At 37.0% G+C, this 25,500-nt stretch overlaps 3 protein-coding genes across 3 annotated transcripts; 2 read left to right on the top strand and 1 right to left on the bottom strand.

Annotated features, from left to right (window-relative positions):
- The first annotated feature begins 93 nt into the window (after positions 1–93).
- LOC110726901 (vacuolar fusion protein MON1 homolog) lies at positions 94–14,756 on the top strand. Its single transcript, XM_021906423.1, has 14 exons — positions 94–908; positions 1,222–1,301; positions 1,443–1,514; positions 1,607–1,646; positions 7,552–7,653; positions 7,745–7,866; positions 8,703–8,835; positions 8,911–9,002; positions 11,153–11,234; positions 11,585–11,649; positions 12,044–12,331; positions 12,420–12,511; positions 12,625–12,689; positions 13,824–14,756. Exons 1-14 carry the CDS (start codon positions 363–365, stop codon positions 13,917–13,919), a joined length of 1,875 nt encoding a protein of 624 aa, XP_021762115.1. The 5' UTR covers positions 94–362; the 3' UTR covers positions 13,920–14,756.
- A 1,560-nt stretch (positions 14,757–16,316) lies between these two features.
- Positions 16,317–22,142, top strand: LOC110726951 (B3 domain-containing protein REM10-like). Its single transcript, XM_021906494.1, has 6 exons — positions 16,317–16,584; positions 16,726–16,892; positions 20,459–20,702; positions 21,017–21,195; positions 21,488–21,725; positions 22,102–22,142. The coding sequence occupies exons 1-6, from the start codon at positions 16,317–16,319 to the stop codon at positions 22,140–22,142; spliced, it is 1,137 nt and encodes a 378-aa protein (XP_021762186.1).
- Positions 22,143–22,559: 417 nt separating this feature from the next.
- LOC110726899 (pentatricopeptide repeat-containing protein At5g08305-like) lies at positions 22,560–25,423 on the bottom strand. The gene has a single exon (XM_021906422.1). It carries the CDS (start codon positions 24,816–24,818, stop codon positions 23,214–23,216), a length of 1,605 nt encoding a protein of 534 aa, XP_021762114.1. The 5' UTR covers positions 24,819–25,423; the 3' UTR covers positions 22,560–23,213.
- Between the last annotated feature and the right edge of the window lie 77 nt (positions 25,424–25,500).

Genomic DNA, 25,500 nt, shown 5'->3' with positions numbered 1-25,500 from the left:
AATCAGACCAAATCTCCATGTTTCTAAGGAAGAGAACACGCTCTTTAGTCCGATCCATTTCGTTCCCACGAGGCGCATACACTTGCAACCACCAACTAGTCGCACGTAGGATTGACCTGCAGATTTTAATTGAACCATTTCACGATTCCTTTCTTCCCCAAAACTCGAAAACGTGCCTCACTTTCATCGCCTAAACTACTCACAAATTCACAATAATCCCTCATTTCAAAATTCAGATTAACTATACTTCTAATAATCCAGAATTTTGTTCATTTCATCAATCTCTCTTCCCTAATTTTGATTTCGACGATTCGATTGATCAGTTAGCGTTTGGTTTGGGGCCATAGGTGGTTCTCTCTCCTATGGCCTCCGATTCCACTTCTTCCGACTCCGCCTACGATTCCGCCGCCGATATCCAAAATCCTAATCCCTTTCCCGATACTCCAACCAACGATTCCGCCATTGATGATCACCTCAGCTCACTCACATTGACTCCTCTTGTTGATGATGACCTAGCTCCTCCAATCAACGATCAAGCGTCATCGCAATCACATCCCCAAATTGATTTAAGTGAAATTGAGGAGAGTCATCGAACTCCAATACCGGAAATCGATGTTGCACAGGTAGAGGAGGAGGTTAGCATTGAAGTGGTGGTGGAGGAAGATGAAGAAGAGGAGAGAGAAAGTAATTCAGTGAGTGCGAGTGGCGGTACCGGCGTGGCGTGGAGAGAAGTGGAAGGGGAAGCTCCTACAAGCCCTGGAAGTAGTGGGTATGCTGGGGAAAGAGGTAGCAGTAATGCCAGTAGTGCATCTGGGATTGAAGAGATTGGAGAGAGTGATGGAGGTTTAGTCAATGGCATAGCTGATTCTCAACCGCCTTGGGTTCCCGGCAAGCGACATGTTAATGAGGTTTCCCTCCTTAACTGCCCTTTCAGTTACTTCATCATCATACTATTTACTTACTTACAGTATAAAGTATATAATCATATCATTTCAAATAAGAATTTTTCAATGACTATGCATTTGGATTAAGAAGTAGTTATTATGAACCCTTGTGTTGTTCAATAATTGTGGGTATTGGTTAACGTAGGGAATAGTATCAAGTATGGGAAGAAATTCATTGATTGCACTCGTTAATGTTTTGGCTGTGTTAATTAATCTGTTGAGTTATAGGGTTTTCTTATGTGAAACCGTTGATACCAATTGCGGTATGAATATGCAGGACGATGCCTCTGTTTCATGGAGGAAAAGGAAAAAGCACTTCTTCATTCTTAGTAATTCTGGGAAACCTATATATTCCAGGTCTATCTTCTGCCTTCAAGTTGTTATATTGTGATTTACTTATTACTCCGTACTACTTTGGTGGATTTGACAATCATATGTAGGAATCATCGTTTGTATCCGTATACTTTTTTTAAAATGACTTTTGCTGTCTTGTAATAGGTATGGTGATGAACATAAGCTTGCTGGATTTTCAGCAACGTTGCAAGCTATAATTTCCTTTGTTGAAAATGGGTAGGTCACTTGAGTAAATTGCAAATTTTACAGTGTTTTCTAGTATGCAAGCTTGTTATCTAAACAATATGCTATCCAAACTATTCTCACAGGGGTGATCGTGTCAAGTTAGTTCGGGCAGGAAAGCATCAGGTTATTGTTTCATTTTGCTAAGATTGTTGCTCACTCACTTTTCTTTCATTTCCGATTATTGTGATTTCACTGTTAATTGCCTTTCACTCCCAAATGGTTAGTTTAACTGAGAGTTTATTGACTATTGTGGTTTACTATTTTTTAGATCTTATTATTATGCATATTTTGAGAACTAAAAACTGTCATGGTGAAACAAAGGGAGTTATTAATGTACATTGCACCTTTTTTTTTTTTTTTTTTTTTAAATCATTTATATATAGAGCAAACCTTTCCGTTAATTTGGTATATCAATGTCTTCATGTTCTTATTATAGCTATGTCTAGTGTTTATTATGCATGGACTCAGACACTAGTGTTGCGCTTGTGCATGGGTATATCTGACATGGAAACTTTTAAACTTGAGATGTCCGGACATGTTTTCAAGTACCAAAGCTATGTTCGCGACATGTGAATAAGGATGCTTTTAATTGTTATTCATGTATGCATAAGTGAAAAGCATTAAGTTTTTCGTTTTATGCCAAAATCAAAGCATCCAATTATCTATATTTATTTGGAATATCAAGTGTCAGACATGGATATTTGAACTGCAATATAGAGTCCGAGTATCATAGATTACTGTTAGAATATGAATTTTGTTGTTCAGTTGTATTGATAATAAAACCCTCTTTCCTCTATGCTCAGGCTAATGATCACCTCTTGTATGCTAAATTGGCAGAAAAGGCTTATTTTTCTTAATATTGGGGATAGGGTGTATATTACATGATACAATTTATCTTTTGGTATTTCTTTTACTTTCTTCTCAATTGTAGTGGATGTAGCCTAAGAGGGTGGAGAAGGTTAAGGGATATTTTTTTTTTCAGTTGGTTTGGAGAAAGGGAGGAGATCGCTTTGTAAGTTGGAAGTGTCTGCAACCTGAAAACTGCAGTTTGGAGCTTGGTGTTCAAGAACTTGATGGAAAAATGGTTATGAAGCTCCATCAAGATCCAAGCTCTCTTTGGATTGGATCCACTGAAAGCTGGTATTTTGTTTGGGAAATGGATGGGATGTGTCAGCGGGTACTCATAAATCATATCCTGCATAGGCTCATAAAAGCTATCTCACAGAACTATATGCCATTAGTTAGGTACGGCTGAGGTAGGTAGGAAGGATCATATTGAATTTGGGAAGCCTGTTTGTTGTGAACCAATATACTTTCATGGGCAATATTGGGGGCTAGCCTCTAGTGGAAGTTCAGTGAGCTAGCAAGATTTGAGGCTGCTCTTCAGTTGATTCAGTTTATATCATTGACAGATTCCTAGGACAATAAGGACTAGTTTGCTGAGTTTGGCGTTTGCATTTATCATTTGTTCTATGACGGGATACAAATAACACCATTTTCACAACAATTTCAAGTTTCCAGTTTTTTTGGAAGGCTAAGGTTTCAAAGTGTGTGAAGCCATTTGTGTGAGCAGCAAAATCGGAGAGACTAAGTAGTCAATATTAGTTAAACTACTGGTTTAGAGTTTAAATAAAGTGTTTCTCTCACTTGTGCATCTTCTAGTGGAGAGGCAGTTAGTAGGCATTTGAATTTCTTTTGTAAGCTGTCTCCTTTTATGACAGAAGCTGTTAAATGGTGTCAGCATAAGGTGGGTTAGCTAAGAAACTTATTTGATCATTTGCAGATAGGCATAAGGGACATAGGATTTTGTGGCAGTGGCTAGCGTTTTAAGATCATGGTAGGTGTCATGGGATAATTTGTGGACTAGTTTTTTTATATTTTTTTTCTAAAATAGGAACTTAGAAGGTTCTCGTGATGGCGCCTAGACCGAGTCTAGACCAGCCTAACACTCAAGCAATAAGAACATACGCACACAAACAAGAGACAACGCACCAATAGTAGTAAGAACACTTTATTATTTTGTGGCTTACAAATACAAGGAGTTTCTCTCTAGAATCTCTCTCTAGAGCTCCTAAAATTCGCTGCCAAGCAAATGAACGCCTTGGGCTATTTATAGGCACTAACTACATCTCAGGTAGGATTACTACCCACTACGCCCATGATTTAGTAATTGCCCATTACTTGTATGTTTACTTTGATGCATCTAGCCTTGTCCACGTGCTAGGGGGAGTTACCCACATTCAGCATGATCCCATAATTGCTTGGTAACCGTCAAGCCTCACTATGCCATGCTCCTAGATTTCAGGAGACATGCACCAGTGTGCTTATGTGGCGTTCAACCGCCTGATGTGTAACCGCCCACTCTCCCTTAGTGTTCCTATTTTCTAGGACCACTAAGTGAGTGGTGTAACTACCAAGTGACGTGGCATCATCCTCTCATAACAACTACCCACGATCTAGGCCACACCCCACTACTTTGGTGTTCCTATTTTATAGGAACCACCTCCGTAGTGGCTTAACCGCATTCCCGTTTGACTTCGGTCAAAGATCCGATCAAGATAACCGTTAGTCAACCCACTAACATCATGGTCCTATATTTTAGGAATCATACTTAGTCATGCCACTTCAGCATCACCGTCCCTACTTTTTAGGGAGAGTGGTGCAACGTGGGTGGTTATCTTAACCGCCCACTAGCCCCACTACTTAGCCAATCCCTAAAATCAAGGCAACCGCATGCTAGCCACGATGACTAAGCTTAACCGTCAAGGAGTTCCTACTATAAATAGTCCACTAGGGGAAGCTTTAATTAGACCAATTTACAAGCCAAGGCTTTTCCTTAGCATCCATCACATGGCCACGCAAGTCCATGGTTCCAACGTAGGCACCATAGTCATCGTTGACCAGGGCCGCGCTTGATCCTCCATGCTGGAGCCACCATGTTCTCCACCATAGTAGTGGACCATAGAGACGCCTTATCATGATTACAAGAGCAACCCTTTGTCAAACCACGCACCATCGAGCTAGCATGCACCGTACTAAGCCATAGGCCCCTACTGGTCACCCCGCGTCCGCCCTAATCGGGACTACCGAGTCGGTTTGTCCTATTTAGTGTCCACCATAGCCATTCATGTGTGCTATAGTCCCCATAGGCCATCCTATGTCCAAGACTATGCCCAAGGCTCCTACCATAGGGCCACCCTTAGGTCAGACCCTTGAGTGAGCACTCGCCCCCTATAGAGTAATACTAGTGAACACCCTACTGACAGTAACACAATAATGGGCTCTCAAGTCCGATTCTTGAACCCAACCTTGGCCCTATGGCCATGTATGATCTATTAGGGTCCTAATAAGCCCCCTCAATCAATACCAAAGGTTGTTATGGAGTTTTGCTCATCCAAACAATCCAAGGTTCTTTTGGTGCGCGCGCGCGCATGCTTGCACTAGGCCCAAGGCCTAGCTAATCAAGTTCCTGATAACCTCTAAGCACTTGGGGCTATCCCTGATAACCTCACAAGCCTTAGACATGGTTGTGAGCTACCTTAGCCTCACTTGGCTCGTTCTTCTCGAATCGAGCATGCACTTACTCACGTAGACAAGCGAGCTCCCGAAGGCCTTGCGCGCCTATGCGGGGTGGTCGATGGCTTTGCCTAGGTTGGCCCAAATTGACTGTTACAGTAGGCTTGTATTGGAGATAAAATCTTGGTTCATGTAGCCGATCCTATCTTTGGGATTAAGGCTTCTATTCTTGTTGCTTACTATCTTTACTTTTTTGTGGGTGCTTTGGGGAAAGGAATTTTGGCATTGAGTAGGAATGATGTTTGTTCGTGAGTGTTGTGGTTTAAGTATTTTGTGGGTCTTAGCTAATGCGCACTTTAAATTGAGTATCCGAGACGAGTTCAGGTGCCGTACCATGGCTGGACCGGAAAGTAGGAGGACTTGCATCTTTCATTCTCTTTGGACCTCTGGTTCTCCCTGTTTGTACTCTTTACTTCCATTGCTATAGTATTTTCATTTACGAAGCTTTCCGCTCACAAATTGTAGAATTTGTAGCCTTTTGCTTCTGTGTTTCTTACTTTAACAAATCTGTTGCAGTGTAAACTACAGACTATTCTTTTCTAAATAGCTTCTATTGACTACTCTGTAGTATCTTGGCACATGAAAGAAAGTATACGAAGAATTGAACACTGCTTCTGACCATGAATATAAACGGGTAAAAGATCCAGTGGCAAGACTAATGAAAAGTGGAGGGAGTAGAAGTAGAGGGTGAAAAGATTATATATTCACAAAATTTATAGGATGGATTAAGGATTTTGAATCAAAGATGGAGGTCACTGCTGGGGGAATTGAGTTGTGGAAGGTGGAAGCAGCATGAAGAGAAATGGGAGGAAGTAGGATGAATAAGGGGAAGAGACTCCTGATATCTGGCATCGTTGGATTAAAGATCACGTGTATTACAATATTATTTCTTCTAGAGCTCTGGTATTATGGTCAATAGTGCATGGAGCTTTTTTTTTTTTTGTTTTGGGGGGGGGGGTTCTTTTTTCAGTTTGGGCCTCCCTCAGCCTTGGGCTGTGTACAGTGAACCCTCCAGAGTCCAGACTATGGTCAGGGCTTGGCTTGTTTCTGAGTTACCATACATGTAGAGTTGCGTCTTGACCATGGTACTAGAAGTCACAATGTGTCCATGAAATGGTAATTTAATAATAAAATTCAAACATGGAAAATATGTGTAGCTAGAATTGGCACCAATTTGTCATGTAAAGTAATTACTTGTATCCTGTCATCTTTAAGGCACTAAAACTTTATGTTAAATTGGAGTTAAAACTGCTATGCGATTTATCCGTAGGTCGTGAGATCCACTTGGGTTAACATAAACCATGTTAATTTGGTGGCGAGGTTGTAGGGAACGGGATCCTACGTACTAATATGAATTATGGAGGTGTTCTTAGCATTGTAATCCTACTTACTACATCCTTTCCTGTTTTCCTTTTGTGGTTTTTGAATACAAATTTATATATTTTTTATTAGAACTTTGAAAACAAACCTTGTATATATACTCCATTTCATCAACACCTTAACTAGTTTTGTAACAACAGAAGCCAAGGAAAGGAGGGGAGAGAGTGTGAAAGTGGGTACTCTTTTACTTTTCAAATAGGGGATAGAATGTGATTGTAACTTTGTAAGAGAAGGGGGATTTGAGTGGGTCTGACAAGTGAGGCATGGGAGCGTAATAAGGAAAAAACATTTACCAAATTATGAATTAAATAAGGAACAAAGAAACAATAGGCCAGACTTTTTTGAATAGACTGAAACGGAAAGATTGAAGGTCTTTTTGAAATGGAGAAAATATATATATAAAATATTCTAAATTATTATATTAAAAATTAAGTACAACTGTATTCATTATATTTTCTTATTGTGGATCTATATACTTTTCTTGATATAATGATGGTCACAGTTCATAAACTTTGGACAAAGGTGACTTTTATTAAGAAATAAGGGTTGTTGAAGTCAAATTATTCGTACTCAGTATGAGCGTATATTTATGATACTTTTGCTAGCTTATCTATATTTTTTGTTCCCGTAGACGTTCCTTATGACGGTTCATGCTAGCCAACTCTGGATCATGTTTGGACTAAGGCTTTGTTGTTTTTATTGTATGAGCTGACATATATGAATTAGATTTCATATTAGATAGATATTAAGCTCATAAGGTCATATTACTATTCCCTTTACCATTCTTTTTTGTCATTTGTACTAATGAAGGCATAAATAGATATGATTTTAATCAATATAACTTCTAGATTTCAAGAAGTTGACCAGGAGCTTGACACTCATCCATGATGTAGATGTATTGCTGCTTGATGTGGTTGTTGTTTAATGGATTTAATAACACATGCTATCGTACTTGGAGAATTATTGAAAGAATCTGCTGGTTTATAGCATGTTTTTCTTTTTACGCCATCGTTCAGTCACGCATTTACTTCCGCATAACTTCATACCCTGTTAACCTCTACTTTGATTTCAGGTGGTATTTCTTGTGAAGGGACCTATATATTTGGTCTGTATTAGCTGTACAGAGGAACCTTATGAGTCTTTAAGAGGACAGTTGGAGCTGCTTTATGGTCAGGTAGCTTCCTTTTTCTTGGGTTCTCTGCGTATTATTGGTTGATGAATGGAACTTTAATTTTGACTTGTGCACCGTGACATTTTGTATGCAGATGATCCTTATTTTGACAAAGTCTGTGAATAGATGCTTTGAGAAGAATTCAAAGTTTGATATGACACCATTGCTTGGTGGAACAGATGCTGTTTTTTCATCTCTCATCCATTCCTTCAGCTGGTCTGTCTTACTCGTCCCTGTTATTCTATTACTTTTACAGATCTTAATAATTCACATCCTTACTTTATGTGCATTTTGTGCTGATTCTTATTGGTGTCTGGTTAGCAATTTGCAACTTTTTGGAGAGAATGATGACAGTTTGGCTAATGTTTATGTACTTGAAGCATCAGTATACATAGTACATGACAACAATATTTTTTTGCTTAAATATTTTAATCTCTCTTTTTTGAGGCTTTGTTATAATCGGAGACAGTGTTGCACTTCAAGCAGCAATTATCTTTCTCATGATTTATAAGATATACTTCCCCTTTTTATGTTATAGACGAAAACCTTTGAATATTACTATGAAACACTGACTTGAGGTAAAACATAGCCATATGGATTTTGTTAGATTCTTCTCAATGTCTATTTCAAATTTTTATTTATATTTGTTAATAAAAAATGTTTGCTCGTTGATAGCAAAGGTTGAAGTTTGCATTAGCAATTGTGAAAATAAAAGTTATTCATCTAAAAAAGAAATAAAGAAAAAAAACGGAGGAAGTTCATGGTGGTATGAGGTCACGTTAGTTTTATTTTATTTTATTTTATTTTTGGTTGACATTTCCTTTATATCTTCTTCTTTTCTTAATGTAAATTTCATAGACCTATCTAATAGTTTGCCTATTATTCTGAAATTAGACTTTTTTTCAATATTCTGTTAAAGTATGTCTATTCAGCTTACTAATTATCGTTGTTCAATTTGCGTTTTGTACTATGTTATTTAATTCAATTGGTGGATAGTATGATCTTCATTGTGGCTTGGCATAAATATAAACCTTTGTTTCAACTATTATCAGGAACCCAGCTACTTTTCTACATGCCTATACATGCCTACCTCTTGCTTATCCAACAAGGCAAGCTGCAGGTGCCATATTGCAAGATGTTGCTGATTCAGGGGTCTTATTTGCGATATTGATGTGTAAACACAAGGTTTTGCTATATCTTTGAATGCTTCCCTTTTTGTTATTGAATTTACTCCAGATATCTTACTCTGTGAAGCTGCAGGTTGTTAGTCTTGTTGGGGCGCAAAAGGCTTCTCTTCATCCAGATGATATGCTACTGTTGTCAAACTTTGTTATGTCATCAGAGTCATTCAGGCAAGCTTGCTAATATTTTTCCACATTTGTAATCTGTTGACATTAGGGTGGATTCTTATACCAGTTATTGCTAGACTGAGGCTTTAACATGTTTCAATTCCCTTGTCATGCTGTGGTATAGGGGTATATATATGTTACTTGAGGTTTGGCAGATTGTTTTCCAGGGAGTTGAAACTATGTTTGTTTGTAAAAATCTAGTACCAAGTAGCTCGTCAGTAATCTCCAACCCCCCCCCCCCCCCTCAACACACACACACACAATCCATTTTAATAACACATGTAGTTGGAAACTTGAAGTGTAAATCACGGTTAAGGATACCTTGTTTTATTTATTTATAATTCAGTTTTAGTGCTGTAATATTTTCATGGTATATTTTAGTGAAGAACCTTAACCCATCACAAAAATAATATTAATAACCCCAATTTCATTGTATTGATCTTGTTGAAGGTGGCATCGGATTTATGCAATCTCACCTCCAAGCAGTTGAGATTTGAGACCATCACTGCTTTGGAAGGACAAGAGTTATATGTCTTCTTATTTTGTTGAATCATGGACTGAGAAATACACTACTTACTAGGTAAATAGAGATTTAAAGACAAATTTCTAATACGACTTCTCCAATTTGAGCATGATCCAGCTCTGTTTGACGTGTTAAGCTCCTACCTTCCTCTTGACTTTATAAATGACTGGTCTTGGCTGATCTATCCTCGTCTTTTGATCTGTTTCCATTATTCCTTTGTGCCTTTTGGCTATGAAGGTTTCCCTGTTAGTCCATGGTCTACCCAATGTTGTGTCTTGGCTAGAGATTTTGTCCCAGCTGGAACTGAGGGAGATTGGCCAGAGCTCTCTCACTGAACACCCGGTTATGAGGATGACATTTAATATTTGGAAATTGTGGATGGGACTTGGGAGGGTGGGCAGCTCTTACTAACTAATCTCACCTCATTTACGTTTGCATCTTTACTTGCGTGTTGTGTGGGAAGCAAGGACTAACATTGTTTAAGAGAAACTCTTGTGAGTTGTGACTTATTTAGAGCTCAAATCTCAGGGACTACTTAATTAGGTGATCTGGTCTGGTATGTAGGTCCTATGTGTATTGGAAGTTTACACAGTAGAAAAAATCGGAGTCACCAAAAGTGATACTTGATTGAAGATATTCTTGTCTAGGAAATATTTTGGCATTCACTACTCGATAGATTGAATGTCGCTGCTTTCTCATGATGTCAAAGAGCTAATTTGGTCCTTTTGTTGGAGGTGAGATATAAAACTCGAGGGTTAGTATGTTGCTGATATTCTGGCCTGATAGTATTACGGTGCTGGCAGACTGGATGGCTTCCATAGTGTAGAGTTTCAGTCCAGGCCATGAGATGATTCTCTATCTTGTTTGTTACATTGATACCATCACCTTCAATGGCCTTTCTTCTCCTCCCTGCCCAACAAACTAATAGCCTGAATGGTGAAATTTTTTCAAATTCTAGGGTACAGAAAGATGAAATCTGGATTGGATTATCAGTAAACTATAATTCCTCCTTTCTCGTAATATTGCAACAATAACTGTTTAGGAAGTTTCACAAATATTGCAACATTACCATATTTGCACATCTTTTTCTCTCTCTCTCTCCTCATCTTTGTTTTCCCTCCTGTTGCAATATTAGGTGAACCGAGGAAGTATAATGGTCTGTTTTGTGTATGCATCCTTTGTCAACCTGCTATTGCACTTTACTTCACTGCGTCTTGCTAAGATGTCTATATGTGTGTCACAAAACAACCCCTTGGGGATAGCCGTTGATTGGCTACATTTTGTGAATAGAAGTAATCACAGTTAAAAAAACGTTCTATTTAGTCAATTGTGATCTATATATTATTAACTGTCTAATATGGGTATACACATATACTATGATTTTTTCTGCTCAATTATCTGCAAGGACTTATTATGTGTGCTCTCCCTTGCCGATAGCAGCACCCCCCCCCCTGATATTATTATTATTATTATTATTATTATTATTATCTTCCATTTTTTGATTCAGTACAGGCAATTTTTTTTTGTCAATGAATTGCATATGTAACATATTCTGCTTACGATTACGTATAATGCTGCTTCTGCTGCACTAAAATAACTCCTTGTTACTTTTCATGTTGTCTACATGCAGGACATCTGAGTCTTTCTCACCAATATGCTTGCCAAAATATAATCCCATGGCTTTTTTATACGCATATGTTCAATATCTGGATGTAAGTGACATTGCTCCTGCTTTAGAAGTCCAGATTCACTGTTTGGTTTTCTTTGTGCTTTGGATTAGTCCAGATTCACTGTTTGGTTTTCTTTGTGCTTTTGATTAGTCCAGATTTTCACTGCTTGGTTTTCTTTATTTGATTATTATGTTAAGGTCTAGTTTCTACTTTCAGAATAACTTTATCTATGACATAAAAATCTGTTTACTCCCTTTTTGTTGATTTTATGAATTTTAATAGATGCAATAAAACTTACAGATATCAAATATGAGTTTGTCAAAACTTTTAGCATAGTGACATGTTGATTGTGCGTTATGTTTAGACAATTCTGATGCATTGGGTCGTTGCAGGCTGATACATACTTGATGTTGCTCACTACTCGCTCTGATGCTTTTTACCATCTCAAGGAGTGCAGGTACCACTAATGTTTGTCTTTGAATTTAAAGCCATACACGAAGGTCAGTAAGGTGTAATTTTTTGCATGGCTTTTGGGTTTCAGCCAGCTGAGTATGTAAAGAAATCACTATTATGGAAATCAGCTTGAACAGATGGCTTTCTTCTTCTGGATTGCTGTCTTGCGAAATTGGACTTCTTTTCTTCACTTCTGTTTACTTTGATTTAACTTTACTAAATATAAATATTTTGACAAGGAAAAAGGACTATTGCTCCTCCAGTAAAATTTTTGTTTGAACTTTGAAGTACTTTTATGTTTAATTCCAAACCATCCTTGAGTATTTCTAAAAGCATGCACACTGTTTTCCTTTGTAATTTTTGTTTCCTTTTTTCATGGGAGAATTTGATTGCTACAGGGCAAGTATCGAGGCTGTTTTTCTGAAGTCAAATGTGCTTAGTGAGGTCCAAAGATCTATGCTAGATGGCGGGATGCATATTGAGGATTTACCTGTGGATCCATCTTCTCGATCTGGTTCTGCATCTTCCCATTTAGGCCAACATTCTCCAGAGAGATTCAGGGATACATACACTGGTATTGGTGGTCCTTGTGGACTCTGGCATTTTATATACTGCAGCATATACTTGGATCAGTATGTATCTTCAGAGTTCTCATCCCCAATCAATACACCACAGCAGCAGAAAAGGTAAAAACTGTAATCAGATGCATAGAGTTGTTTTCTCCACTGAACCTGAAATGCAGTAATTATTAACTCCAATTTACTATTGAGACAGATTATTTAGAGCGTACCAGAAGATCTATGCTTCCATGCATGATAAAGGATTTGGTCCCCACAAGACCCAGTTTCGGCGAGATGAAAATTATGGTAAATATTGTCTGCATTCTCTGTAGTATTGTCATAGTATACATGAAGGCCAAGAATTACTCAACTGTGTTTATTTTTTGATTAATTTATTTACGAATTTTAATTTAATGCAGTCCTACTTTGCTGGGTGACTCAAGATTTTGAGCTATATGCTGCATTTGACCCCCTTGCTGACAAGGTATAACTGTGTTGTAACATATGTAATATGCTCATCAAATAGTTGGGGTGATTTATTGGTCAATTGTATGTTTATGCAAGTAGTTATTGATAGATTGAAGAGGAAAACAGTTTTGTTACTATGGGGTTGGATTTTTTTTTTTTTTTTTTTTTTTTTTTTTTTTTTTTCTCTTTGGGGGGGAGGGGGGGGGGGTGTTACCCTTAGAAATGGAGTTGTTATTATACCTTTCATACCAAAAAAGTTGGTAGGGGAAATGATTAATTGATCTTATTTCTACCACTTAAAAACACTATATCAAACATGCTGTAAATTTATGCTCCCATGTGGACTAACTAATGTATGCTAAGAAAAAATTTGGTAGAAAACATTGGTTACAGGTCATTTTAGCTGGAGCTTAGAAAAGAATAAGGTGGTTTCGATTATTCTAAAAAAACTCATAAGGTAGCGTCTTAAAATAACTCAAAGGTGGATTCTAACACTATACTCTTATGTGTCTTTCTATACTTTACTATGAAAGTGGGAAGATTATAAAGTTTTTGAGCTGCTGCTTTATTCCTAATGATGTAAAATTTTAGTTAGGCCCTTTTACCAAAAGCTGTCCCTATAATTTGCTCTGATGTTCTACAGGGAGGGAAAAGGGGTAATTAGATAAGTGTTGAGTCTAGTGTGTACTTTTAATTTAGCTGGCAATGACCAAAATCTTCTTCTGCCAACCAACTCAACAAGTAGCTATAATTTAATTTTGTTGGTGATTGGTGTAACCAGCAATAGAAATAATCTTTGTTCTGCCAACATGTTTCACAAAGTTTGCATATTATGTACTGCAACTTCTGCATTTAGTACCATGTCGGGAGCTAAAGATCTATAATTTCATCACCATGTATTGTTTTTAGTTGATGGGACTCATGGGATTATGGTTATACAATGATGAACTCCTATCTCACTGCCTTGCAAACCAAGCAGTCCAGCACAATTCATTCGTTACTTGAGCGTTATTATACTTTTATTAATATTTCTTCATACCTTTGCTGTTTAAAGATAATTTTCATGAATTATATAGTATCATCATACTTTTTGGTGCTAATTTCATTAAGCCTTTTTTTTAAAAAAAAATATTATGATGTGAATCTGCAGGCTTTGGCAATCAAGACTTGCAATCGTGTTTGTCAGTGGGTAAAAGATGTAGAGAATGAGATCTTCTTGCTGGGTGCTAGCCCTTTCTCTTGGTGAAATTTGCCTTGGCATTTTTTTTTTTTTTTTTTTAATCTTTGGGTAACATATCCTCTTCCATATTCTCCCCATCTTGTGGCAGATTTCTTTAGTATATAAATCCCATAGGATATTGTTTCTTTGTTTTCTTTTTAATTTTGTCTCAGCTGTTGTATCTATTGGATGTAGTATTCCTTTTTTGAGCTTATAGTGCGAAGCCAGCGTAGTTCATTAGTAGGGGAGCTAATTGAGTTGAGCAGCTCGTGAGCAATTCGGACTTGACTCGGTCAAAGCTCTGTCAAAACTCGGCTCGAGTTGGCTCGACTCGAAATGTTAACGAGCACGAGTTGAGCAATTTTTAACTCGATAAGCTCGTGAGCAACTCGATAATATATTTTATTAGTATAGAATTTACAAATAAAGTTATTACTATAAACAAATTTGACACTTAATAAGAGTTAATTTATATTATCAAAAAAGAAAGAGTAAATCTTTAATAATAAATAAAATAAATAAAAGAAAACTATATAATTTGAAAAAAAACAATAAAGGCCTATAGTTTTAGAAGGACCAAAACTTTAACAAGCATATCGTGAGTTACTCGACTCGAAACTTTAAACGAGCACGAGTCGAGCAGGTTTTATTGGCTCGAAACTTTAATGAGTATGAGTTCAGCACATGAAAAAAGTTTTCGAGTTGAGCACCCCTTAGCTCGTGATTGACTCGCTTGATTAGCACCCCTATTCATTTGTTAGCAAATGATGTATACTTGTAATTCCAATTTGTAGCTTTCTAGATATGAGATCAATGATGTAATGAGGTAGCTCTTCTTACATAAAGCGGATTTTGTTTTGTTTATTGAGCTGCAGCCAGCTACCTATTTGCTTTAGGCAGCATCCTACATCTCAATTTATAACTATTTCCAAATTCCATATGATTATTGGTACTGTACTATTTTTTTTTTTTTCTTCTGCAGGTGCCCGCTCCAATGAAACTTGATATGCATTTGTTTGTGTTTGATGAATTGTTTTTTTTTTGACACAGATGAATTGTTTTTGGTGTATTATTAAATTGTTATTCTATATGGAATTTATTTTACCCTTGTTTTTTGATAGTCGATAGGGTAAGCAAAAGGTTAACTTGACGAACTCCACTCCCTATTACAACTCGCACGCACTGGTAGACCTGGTCGGGTTTGGTTTAACCCACATATTTACGGTTTAAATTGGTTTTGGGTTAAAAACTTTTGTTCAAAACCCACAAATAACAGGCTGGGTCCAGTTGGGTTTTTGGGTCAGGTAAAAAATTAATGGGTCTAGTCGCACCCTCTCTTGCAGTATAATTTTTTTTTTAAAAAAAAATGAAAAGAAAACTGAGATAGCATGTCAAAAGGCGAAATGGGCTGTGTTATATAGAATATGGTCCATGTCAAAGTGTCTGAGAATATAAACTAAGCGGACACGAAGAGAACGTAGGAAGTAGGCTTGTACAAAACTATTCGAGAATTCGAAAATTCGATAATTCGATTTGTAATTGATCCGAATTTTTGGATATCCAATCCGAGTTTTCATTTTGGATCGGATATTCGATCCGAAAAAATGGATATCGGATGCAGATTATATTGATTTTTAAAATTTTGGATATATGATATCCGAAATATAAAGGTTGAAATAATGAAATATATATAAAGTTTTTAAATTGTTCATATAAAACTGACCCTGTATTATTAACTTATTATAATATTCTTAATATATTTGATGATAATTTTTATTGCAAAAAGACTACTATTTTGTTAAAATATGTTTTACAATTTAACGATAAAAAAGCGGTAAAATGAGTGGATTTTAAAAAATAATCATAATTAATTTTACTTAATATTGGATAATGGATATCCGAAACATCCGATCCGAAAATTTTGGATATCCGAATATCGAATATCCAAAATTTTCAAATTGAATTTGAATATCAGTTTTTGATATCCGAGTATTCGGATATCCGATCCGAAATTAACAGTAATTCAACTAAAAAGTAATTCAAGTGAAGTAACAGTAAAATTAGACATGACGATATGTCATATCAAAGGGTTTTCCCGCGCATCCCAACTCCCAAAGTCCCAAGAAGAACAAACTAGAAACCCACTTACTAGTTACTACTCCATCAATCCATCATCTCTGAAAGAGAGATATAAGTAAGTAAATAGTTTGAGCTTAAGCTTTTACAATTAGTATGATGGAAAGCTCTTCCAAACTCATCCACAATGCTCGTTTTATGCAGCCTCTCCTCTCTGATTTCCTCTACTCCTTTGTTAGTCTCTTTTTAACTCCCTTTCTTTTTATATAAACATTGCTCATTTCTTTGGTTTTAGTATAATTAATGTCAATCATGTTATTATTCATTTTTCATGCACAGTCACTCCCAATGGCATTTGTGAAGCTCTTGGAGAAGGAATTGAAGGTGAAATCAATGGAGAGTATGCCAAGTGTGGTGCTAACAACGGACGATGAGCCTGCCTGTCATTGGTTCGTCAAACTCGAAGGTGGACGTCGTTTCAGGGATGGTTGGACGGAATTCTGTCACCACCATGGTTTAAAAGTGGGTGACTTTCTGGTGTTTTCTCATCAACTTAACTTGATCTTCCAAGTCTCTGTCTTTGATCCTGTCACTTACTGTCAGCGCTATTTTATTGGTCTGTTCTTTTCTGTCATTTTTTTTTTGCAATTTCGTGTTTATATCTAGTCCTAATAATATAACTAAGAGGAATTAAGTACAAGTCTATCCTAGGATTACTCAAAGTTGACCTATGTTTGCATGATTATTTATTCATTAGGGTCAAAGACAAAGAGTACCTGTGTGTCCAAGCTTAACTCTAATGACCAAATGAGTGGAAAAAGAAGATCATCGGATGCTCGAGTACATGACAATTCGTCTGTTGAAGGCCGACAATTGAGCTGTCGGATTACTCTCACTTCCTTTTCCTTTACATCTACAATAGTTGTATGTCTTTCTTTCAAAATTCCTCTAGCTCTTAGCCATTTGTTAGTATATAATTGCTGTTGGTAATGTTTATTATATTGTGTACTTCGAACCTCGTTGGTAGAAAACTCGAGGCTCTTCTGCTTGACTCAACTTAATGGAAGTATTTTTACATAGTGCTAGTTTTACACTAGTACTACTTAGCCTCTTTCAGCAGTGAATTTTGTTCAAGTAAAGGGCTTTTTAGAAGATTGTTCAATAAGGAGGTGAAGATCTTGAACTCCTAAGAATTTGTTCAATAAGGAGGGTAGTTTGAAATAAAACACTTGAGATTAGATTAAACATCAAAGATTAGGATCAGCTTGGAATTCCTGATAGGCTTGCAGCATATAGGTTGAATCAATTTAGTCTATATGAGTCTCTTTGTAATTGTACAAGTAGATGGCATGCACCTAATTAAACATCCTCGATCCCTCAAGTCTGTCCTGCACAGGATTTTTGCCGGCGGTTAGACATAATTGGACTGGTGCCATCATGTTAAGGTTGGAATTGAATAGCCACTTGTAAGCTGTATTGCCTGTATATGCCTACTCCATCAGATTCTTGTGGTGTTGTGTCTTGGTTGAACTATTAAGAACAGATACGTAGCTGCAATTAATTGTAAAAAGAAATTTCCAATGTAGTATGAAAATAGCCTGCAGGTCACTCTTGTAAGGAAAGCAAGATGATATGTAACAGCTTATAGGTTTGACATCCCAATATTTTTAGAGCTATAATCCACTCTCCATGGTTGCTCGCCTGTCACTTCCGTCCACAAGGCCTAAGATTAGCCACGGAAAAGCATAAGCCATGCACACGGAGTAGGATCAAGAGCCCACTCCAATTCCACCCCCATATATCTGCAAAATTGTGCATGGACTCGTGCAGAATGTCATTCATCCTTTGATTAGCCACTACTGATGATATCAATAACTAACATCAAGTAATATGATGTATGCTAAATTGTTAGTTTACTAATGAGCATTGAAACTTGTGCAGTACCTTCCTAAAAAATTTGTTAGATCGAGTGGTCTAGAATATAGATGCTGTGACATGAAGCTTATAAATGGAGAAGGTAAGGCTTGGAAAGTACAGCTGAATCACAGAAAATATGATGGCCAAGCCTATATCAGGGGAGGGTGGAAACAATTCCAGGCTGCTAATTCTTTCAGACCTCAAGATAGCATCTGTTTTCGGCTCCTTGAGTGTGGAAGGTGGCCTATCATGAAATGCTACAGTATGTAGTAATCTTCCCTTCAACAGATCTTATTTTAGTTCTTCCTACTTTACTCTAGATTACATAAATATCTTTAAAATAAACACAAGTATGAATAATGGATTTTTGAGCAGGGCTAAGCAGCGGAAGCAAATCCTGATTTCGCAAAGGATGATGTCTTGGGCAACATGACTTATTTTGGCAGTGGATATGGATCTTGCTTGTTTTTGCTTCCAACGATCCAACTAGTACTTTGGTGTATAAAAAATTAGGAAGTTTTTAAATTAGGTGTAAAATACAAATGAAATGTGTGTGTGTAATGTGTGCGATGGTTGTGCAACTATCTATCTATCTAAGCTAATGTATAAGTTTTGCATCTTGGTATCCCAAATGTAAGAATATAATAAAACAATCAAGTAACATGACTAATTATTTAATAGTTATATTTGAGTTCAATAAACTGTATATGCTTAATTACAGCAAATTCCTAGAGATATATTATCCTCTTAAAGTCTCTTTCTTTTACTTTCAAATGTAAATGGGATGGGTACACAAAAAATTTGTAAGAGAATACATGAACATGATGTACAGCACAATTGTGAGGGAAAGGTGAGAATTATTTGTTACATCTTAAATTCATATCAAAAGGATTATTTAGATGGTCCTGGGATCCAAATAGGCCTTTCGGGTTCTTTGGGAAGTTCGTTATGATCCCAAGCCTACTTTTATGAACCTTGAGCATTTACTTCATTTTTCATAGAAATTTCTTGAAATTGAACTGAAAGTGTGGATCATATCCTTCGTTTTTGAGCAAATTTCAGCTTTTCCAAGCAAGAAAAGGAAAGAGGTTGGGGAGCTTTCCATGGACCCCACTAGACCTCAAGATGGCATTGTCTGGAACAATATATTGTAGCTCCTGATTGCCAAGGCAATGAGATTCAATCGTAGTCGCAAATCTTAACCGAGCTCATTCATGGGGTTCAGAAACCTATTGGAAGGCCTATTATGGTCCCAACACAACTTTTGTGACTCTGAGATATGCCCCACGCGTTCACTTTATTTTTCGCATAAATTTCTCAAAAATAGCTCAAAAGCGGGGATTATAGTCTTCAATTTTGGGCATTTTTTGACTTTTCCAAGCAAGGAAAGATAAGAGGCCGAGAAGCTTCCAATGGACCTCGTGAGACCTCAGGGGCACATTCTGGTATCAGGAACAATTGTTTGCAGCTCCCAACTACTAATGCGACAAGATTATGTTGTAGCCGCAAGATTGAATCAAACTTGTACTCCGAGCTTCATAGACCAACTGAAAGGCATATGGTCTCAAGCCAACTTTTATGACCTTGGGGATGCACCACAAACTAATTTTAGTTTCAAAGGAATAACCCAAAAGCGTGAATTATAGTATATAATATATATCTCTTCTTTTAACTCAAAATATTCCAGGGTATTATTCATTAAATGGCTATGTTACTTAATAATTAGAATCATGTTAGTATTAAGATCATCCTAACATAACTATGATACTTAATCCACACTTTATTTCCCTATTCAATATGCTTGTATGCAAAATGTCTATCCTCTTAAGTTCTTTCAATTGTAGAGGGATCGGAAATTTTTATATACACCTAGGTGCAAGGTGCAACCAAGGGTATTTCTTGCTCATTTTGATAATTATTGCTCAATTATACATCAAATGAGCAAAAAATAAAATTGGGTGCACCTTACGCTCAAGTGTATATGATAATTTTCATGGACGATTTTTTTGACCTATCAATCCAAGTCTGAGTCTTACCAGATGTCATTATTGTGATCCCTAGTCATGGAGACTGGAAGGTGTTTGTTGTTATCATAGTTTGAGGCAGTAAAAAGTTGAGTAGGCCAAGTGTTGTGTGTTTTGGCCTTGTTTTCGGCATGAATACTGCTACAAGAATAGTTACTTCAGTTGTCAGAAACAGTTAAATTTTCAAAAACACTGTTTATTTTTAAGAAATCAAAATATAAAAACTTGTAATGAAGACGTAAAGCTTATTGTTTCCAAAATTCTAGATGCAAAATTTTTCAAGACATGGAAAATTCAACACATGCTCGATTCATGCAGCCCCTCATTGATGGTTTCCTAAATTCCTTCGTCTGTCTTCCTTCTTCTGCATCTTATACTCCCTTTGTTTCTTAAAGTTGTTTCCACTTGTATATTATGTGTCGTCGATGCATATGTTTAACCATTAAATTCCTTATTTGCAAAAACTAAAACAAAATTAACAATATCTATGTTCAAATTTTTGATATATTCATTTTCCAGCACTGATAGTTCTACCTGTATATCATGCAGTCAATTCCAGTGTCATTTCTGAGGTACTTGGAGGAGGAATTGCAAGGTCAGCCACTCAAGAGTGTGGTGCTAATGACTGAGTCTCAACGTCATTGGGATGTGAAAATCGAAGGCGGTCGCTATTTCAAAGATGGATGGCAAGAATTCTGTCTCTACAATCAACTAGGAATGGATGATTTTTTGGTGTTTATACATCAAAGCCAACTCCTCTTCCATGTCGAGGTCTTTGATCCCACTACTGCTTGTCAGCGCCTATACTTCCCTACCTTCCACCGCCACCGTAATTGCGAAGGTTACTACTTCTTCCGTCTCATATATATCTTCTTGTTCGATTTTATTTTCACTAGAAAAAAAAAAAAAAAAGGTTGATGTGATGAATACATGATGATATCCGTAAGCGGATTGTGGGACAAAGGGATTAGTTTTTGCCAATTGCAAAACATAGTGTTACTTGAAATTGTTAGCCGACCTCAAATTATTTGGGAGTAAGGCTTTATTGTTGTTGTTGCTACTTAAATTTTTTTTTATTTTTTTTTTAATTTTTAATAATGTATTTAGGTTCCGAAAAGAGGAAGGTATTGAAGATCAAGTCTACTTCCAAAAGAAAATCATTAGATTTTGTTGTTGGCCTTGCTGCTGCTGCTGCTGGAGAAACACCATCTGTAGTGGAATACAAGTATCAAACTTCACGTTGTCATGTGACTCTCACTTCCCACTGCTTTAAAATGAAATTTATTGTAAGTGAACCTCGTATTTTAAATTCCTAGGCTCTGTTCTCAATTAAATTCACGAGTACTTGTGATGAAGAAAAGCATTAATAAATTATTAAAAAAAAAAAAAAAAAGGAAAATCTGTAATTGCAATATTTAATCTCAGCCATCAATGTTAACATCCTACTGTCCTTATTGCTTCTCTCCCTCATCATAAGTAGGCTACTCATATGAGCCTAACATTTGTGATGAAGGTATATATATATATATATATCAGAAAATGTTTTACCTGACAATTTTGTGATGGATTCTTATGCAGTATCTTCCTATGCGCTTTTCAAGATCAAATGGTTTTGTAAACATAAATTATGACATGACACTAGTAGATGTAGATGATATGTCTTGGAGAGTGAGGCTGACTTTCAATAGAAATAGACGTCAATGCTACATTAAAAGAGGATGGAGTTCTTTTCAGGCTGCAAACAATCTTAATCCTGGAGATATACTAAGCTTTCAGCTCCTTAGAACTGGGAAAAGGCCTATCTTGAAATGCTACAGTAAGTGATCTTCCCCTTGATACATCTGCTAATATATCGTAATCATTTTGTACTTTCCCTTATAAGCATGAAAGAACTAAGATTTAAAGTACCAGAAGCTATATATTTTCATGGAATAAAATCATAGGATGATCAGCTGAAGTTTGAATTGATCATCTTATTTGATCCTGGGAACCACCATCAGAATTTGACAGATAAGCTAGTTGGCATCCGAAGTAAGTAACTCATAATATGGAGATAAACATAAGGATATTCAATCTTTTGTTTACCACCTAAATGATTGAGAACTAGTGCTTGATTATAAAGGGTGACAAATGCAGAAAATTGAATATGCAATTACATTATATCAAGTAATTCAATTGATAATTTTTGGCAGGAATTCAGAAGCGGAATAATAGCATAATTCATGAAGAATAATGTTTTGGTCCATATTGCTGGCTCCATTCTCCAGAGTCAACGGTGACGCACATTAAGTCTCAGAGAATCACTGGTCTGGATTCTGGCAGATCAGAGAACTGCTATTATTAGAAAGGTAAAATGAATAAGGTGGGTAGTACCTACAATTCTACAATGCTTTTGTTGCGTTTAGGAGACTACAGGTTCGCTGTATAAAAAAGTAAACAGAAGTCTTATCTGCCTGAAGTAATGTAAGCTTAACTAAATAGGTCTTTGCAAACTTGTACACTCCTATACTCTGTACTAGAGATTGCATTCAAATTTGAAATCTTGATCACAAGGATCGGTATTCATGCATTAGTTTCGCCACTCTTATGAAAAAACAAACAGAATGACAGATATTGATGTTAAGAATTCAACAAGAAAAGCACAAGTTTCTTTCAGGTGACCACTTTATCAAAGAAAGATTATGATAGAAAAACAAGCAGATTATCAAGCAACATTAACAGTTATCTGGTGTGAAAAAGAGAAGAGTCACCTCATTCATGTTTTTACTGCTAGGACCAATGGAAATCAAAGTTCTACCAGTATGATAAAAATTGGAAATGCAGCTTTTATATTCAGCACTCATGAACAAAGCAACCACTTAGCTACTGACAGTTGATTGTACTAGAAAACTGCAACCTTTTCTTTTATCCTCAATCGACATCCATATTGTCTGTTCAAAAAGCACAAGTCGATGTCTGCCCACTATTTTAAGACACGATGCCACTGGTTAGAGATGCTGAAATTTATCCCACTTCCAACACCCAAAGCTTTTACCGAACCAAGGTGGCGGAGAAGATACAGAAAAATGTCCTGCTCAACTGCCTAAGGCTCCACTCAGCTGTGATCCTCAAAATCATTCCCCATGTGAAGTATTTAAGTATTTTTATGCAGCTCCTCATGAATGGCTGGATGCAGGGAATATGAAGCTCAAAAGGAGATTACAGCTAAAACCGTTGGAAACCATCTAAACACCATACTGCCTTCATTTTCTTGTCCCATGCATAATAATCGCTTGAAGACGGTAAAACCCAGGTCTCCAGCAACCTAGTATAACATGTTCCCTTCATCACAATCTGAAACCTTCTTCATTTGCCTAAAAATAAAATTTATCATCATAACAATCTCTGCTGAATTTGGATGCCATCTATCGTGTGCTTTAAACATCTCAAGGGCCCCTGAAATTTCCACACAACTGAAGCCAGGAAACTTCTTCATCCCTGTGATGTCCATAGTTTGCCTCATCATCTTTGCCTCATCCCAGCGTCTTATCGCAGCATACACATTAGACAAGCCCACATATCTGCCATCATGGTGAGGGTCAACTTCAACAAGCTTCTTCCCTAGTTGTTCTGCAAGGTCTAACCTTCCGTGGCTCATACAACCACTAAGGAGTGCACCCAGTGTGGCAGGGGTTGGCTCCAAAGGCATTTTGTTCATAAAGTCATAAGCCTCTACCACCTGACCTGCCCTTGCCAAAACATCTATCATACAAGCATAATGCTCAGACTTGGGTTTCATGCCACTTCTCTCGAGAGAATCAAGAAACTCCCAAGCTTCCTTCACCAATCCTCTATGAGCACAAGCAGATAAGAGACACAAGTAAGTTATTTCATTAGGCACAACTTGTACCATTAACATTTCTGCAAATAAATCTAACGACTCTTGCACATAGCCATGGCTTGCAAGCCCTCCAATAATTGCATTCCATAGCAAAACATCGGTCTTATCCTTCGGTATCCCTCTAAACAAAACCAAGGCCTCCTCTATTGCTCCACATTTGGCATACATATCAACAAGAGAAGTTAACAGCACAAGATTTAAAGGCAGTTTATTCTCAATTATGTAACGATGCATCGATCTACCCTGCTCAAGGGCACCTAAATGAGAGCATGCACCCAAAACACTCACCATAGTCACCTCATTAGCCTTTATATCCCCCTCTACTTCCATCCTCTCAAAGACCTTCATAGCTTCTCCATACTCACCCCCTTTAACATACCCATCAATAAGAGAGCTCCACGACACGATATCCTTAACAGGAGCAAACTCAAACACTTCTTGTGCCCTCTCCAAGTCCCCACACTTAGCATACCCATCCAACATTGAATTCCATGTTACAGTCGTCCTTTGAGGCATTTCATCAAACACCTTACGTGCATACAAAATCTCCCCACATGAAGCATACATATGAATGAGAGAATTCTGAATAAATACATCCAATTCATACCCACTCTTGAACACAACACAATGCAAAGACACCCCATGCTCAATCGAACCAAGGCGGGCCGAGGCCTTAGCTAAAGAAGGGAAAGTAAAGTAATCAGGAACAACCCCAAATCGCTGCATTTCAACAAAAACATTGATGGAATTATAGGGAGTTGGGGTGTTACAGAAAAGCCTGATAACTCTGTTCCAATGCACAACAGAGTTGCTGGGGTTGTGCAGCAGTAATCTGTGAGTGTAATCAGCATTGCCAGAATCTGCAACGAAAGAGAAGAGTTTGGAGGCAAAAGGGTGGCGCTTTGAAAGTCCAGAAGATATTAATAAAGCATGGATTTGGCTGAGTAATGGAAATGAAACGGTGGGGTGATCGAGTAAAGTGATCAAAGTTTGATGTAAGCTGCCAGTGTTAATGCACTTTGCCAACATTCAACGATACAATACAAAACAAGCCAGCAGACTAAGGAAGTGAGGGTAGACTGGTACAGGTCACTTTTATCTCCAAAGAGTGACACATTGATGAATCCTTCTCGGACGTAGACCTTATAAACTAGTTATTAGCTCGAGCAATATATGAATAATACTCGTATGATATTGTGTTTGTTGTTTAAGTGGAAACAATTACAAATCTACAAGCTTAGTTGATACGAAGTAGTGTCCAGCATTTAAGATCAAATTCTATTTACATCATTTGTTCTTTATGGCTCTAATAATACAGTGAGCCGATCAAATGTAAAGTAAGCTTAATTATCTCTCTAGTTTAATTCCACATTTTAATGCAGTACTTTCTCACAAGATCCCATGATTTGCTATCTATGATTTCAGAGACAAAACTCGCAAGAACTACCTAAATGACAGAAGACAATAACAGCAGCAAAAAATAAACATTGCCTGGGAAAAGAGATTATAGGGTTTTCAAACTTCCCAGTAAGATAAATTTTGTTTAATCCTCTGTAGAATACATGGAAGAAATTATTACTAATAAAAAAGATCCAAAATTTGTTACTCGTATTGTAACCTTATAGATACTCCCATCGTTCATATAAAAAAAAAAAATACGATTGCAAGACCAATTAATAAATTTAGATCCAAAAGTTTTTGGCCAAAACAA

The sequence above is a fragment of the Chenopodium quinoa genome, unplaced genomic scaffold (assembly GCF_001683475.1).
Source record: "Chenopodium quinoa cultivar QQ74 unplaced genomic scaffold, ASM168347v1, whole genome shotgun sequence".
NCBI classification, from domain to species: domain Eukaryota; kingdom Viridiplantae; phylum Streptophyta; class Magnoliopsida; order Caryophyllales; family Amaranthaceae; genus Chenopodium; species Chenopodium quinoa.
This window is presented reverse-complemented; position numbering and strand designations above follow the sequence as displayed.

Coding starts and splice junctions, on each gene's coding strand:
- LOC110726901 (XM_021906423.1), top strand. CDS start 363: ATGGCCTCCGATTCCACTTCTTCCGACTCCGCCTACGATTCCGCCGCC. Junction 909..1,221: donor GCAAGCGACATGTTAATGAG/GTTTCCCTCCTT, acceptor ATGAATATGCAG/GACGATGCCTCTGTTTCATG. Junction 9,003..11,152: donor ATGTCATCAGAGTCATTCAG/GCAAGCTTGCTA, acceptor GTCTACATGCAG/GACATCTGAGTCTTTCTCAC.
- LOC110726951 (XM_021906494.1), top strand. CDS start 16,317: ATGGCATTTGTGAAGCTCTTGGAGAAGGAATTGAAGGTGAAATCAATG. Junction 16,893..20,458: donor CCTTTACATCTACAATAGTT/GTATGTCTTTCT, acceptor TATATCATGCAG/TCAATTCCAGTGTCATTTCT. Junction 21,196..21,487: donor GCTTTAAAATGAAATTTATT/GTAAGTGAACCT, acceptor ATTCTTATGCAG/TATCTTCCTATGCGCTTTTC.
- LOC110726899 (XM_021906422.1), bottom strand. CDS start 24,818: ATGTTGGCAAAGTGCATTAACACTGGCAGCTTACATCAAACTTTGATC.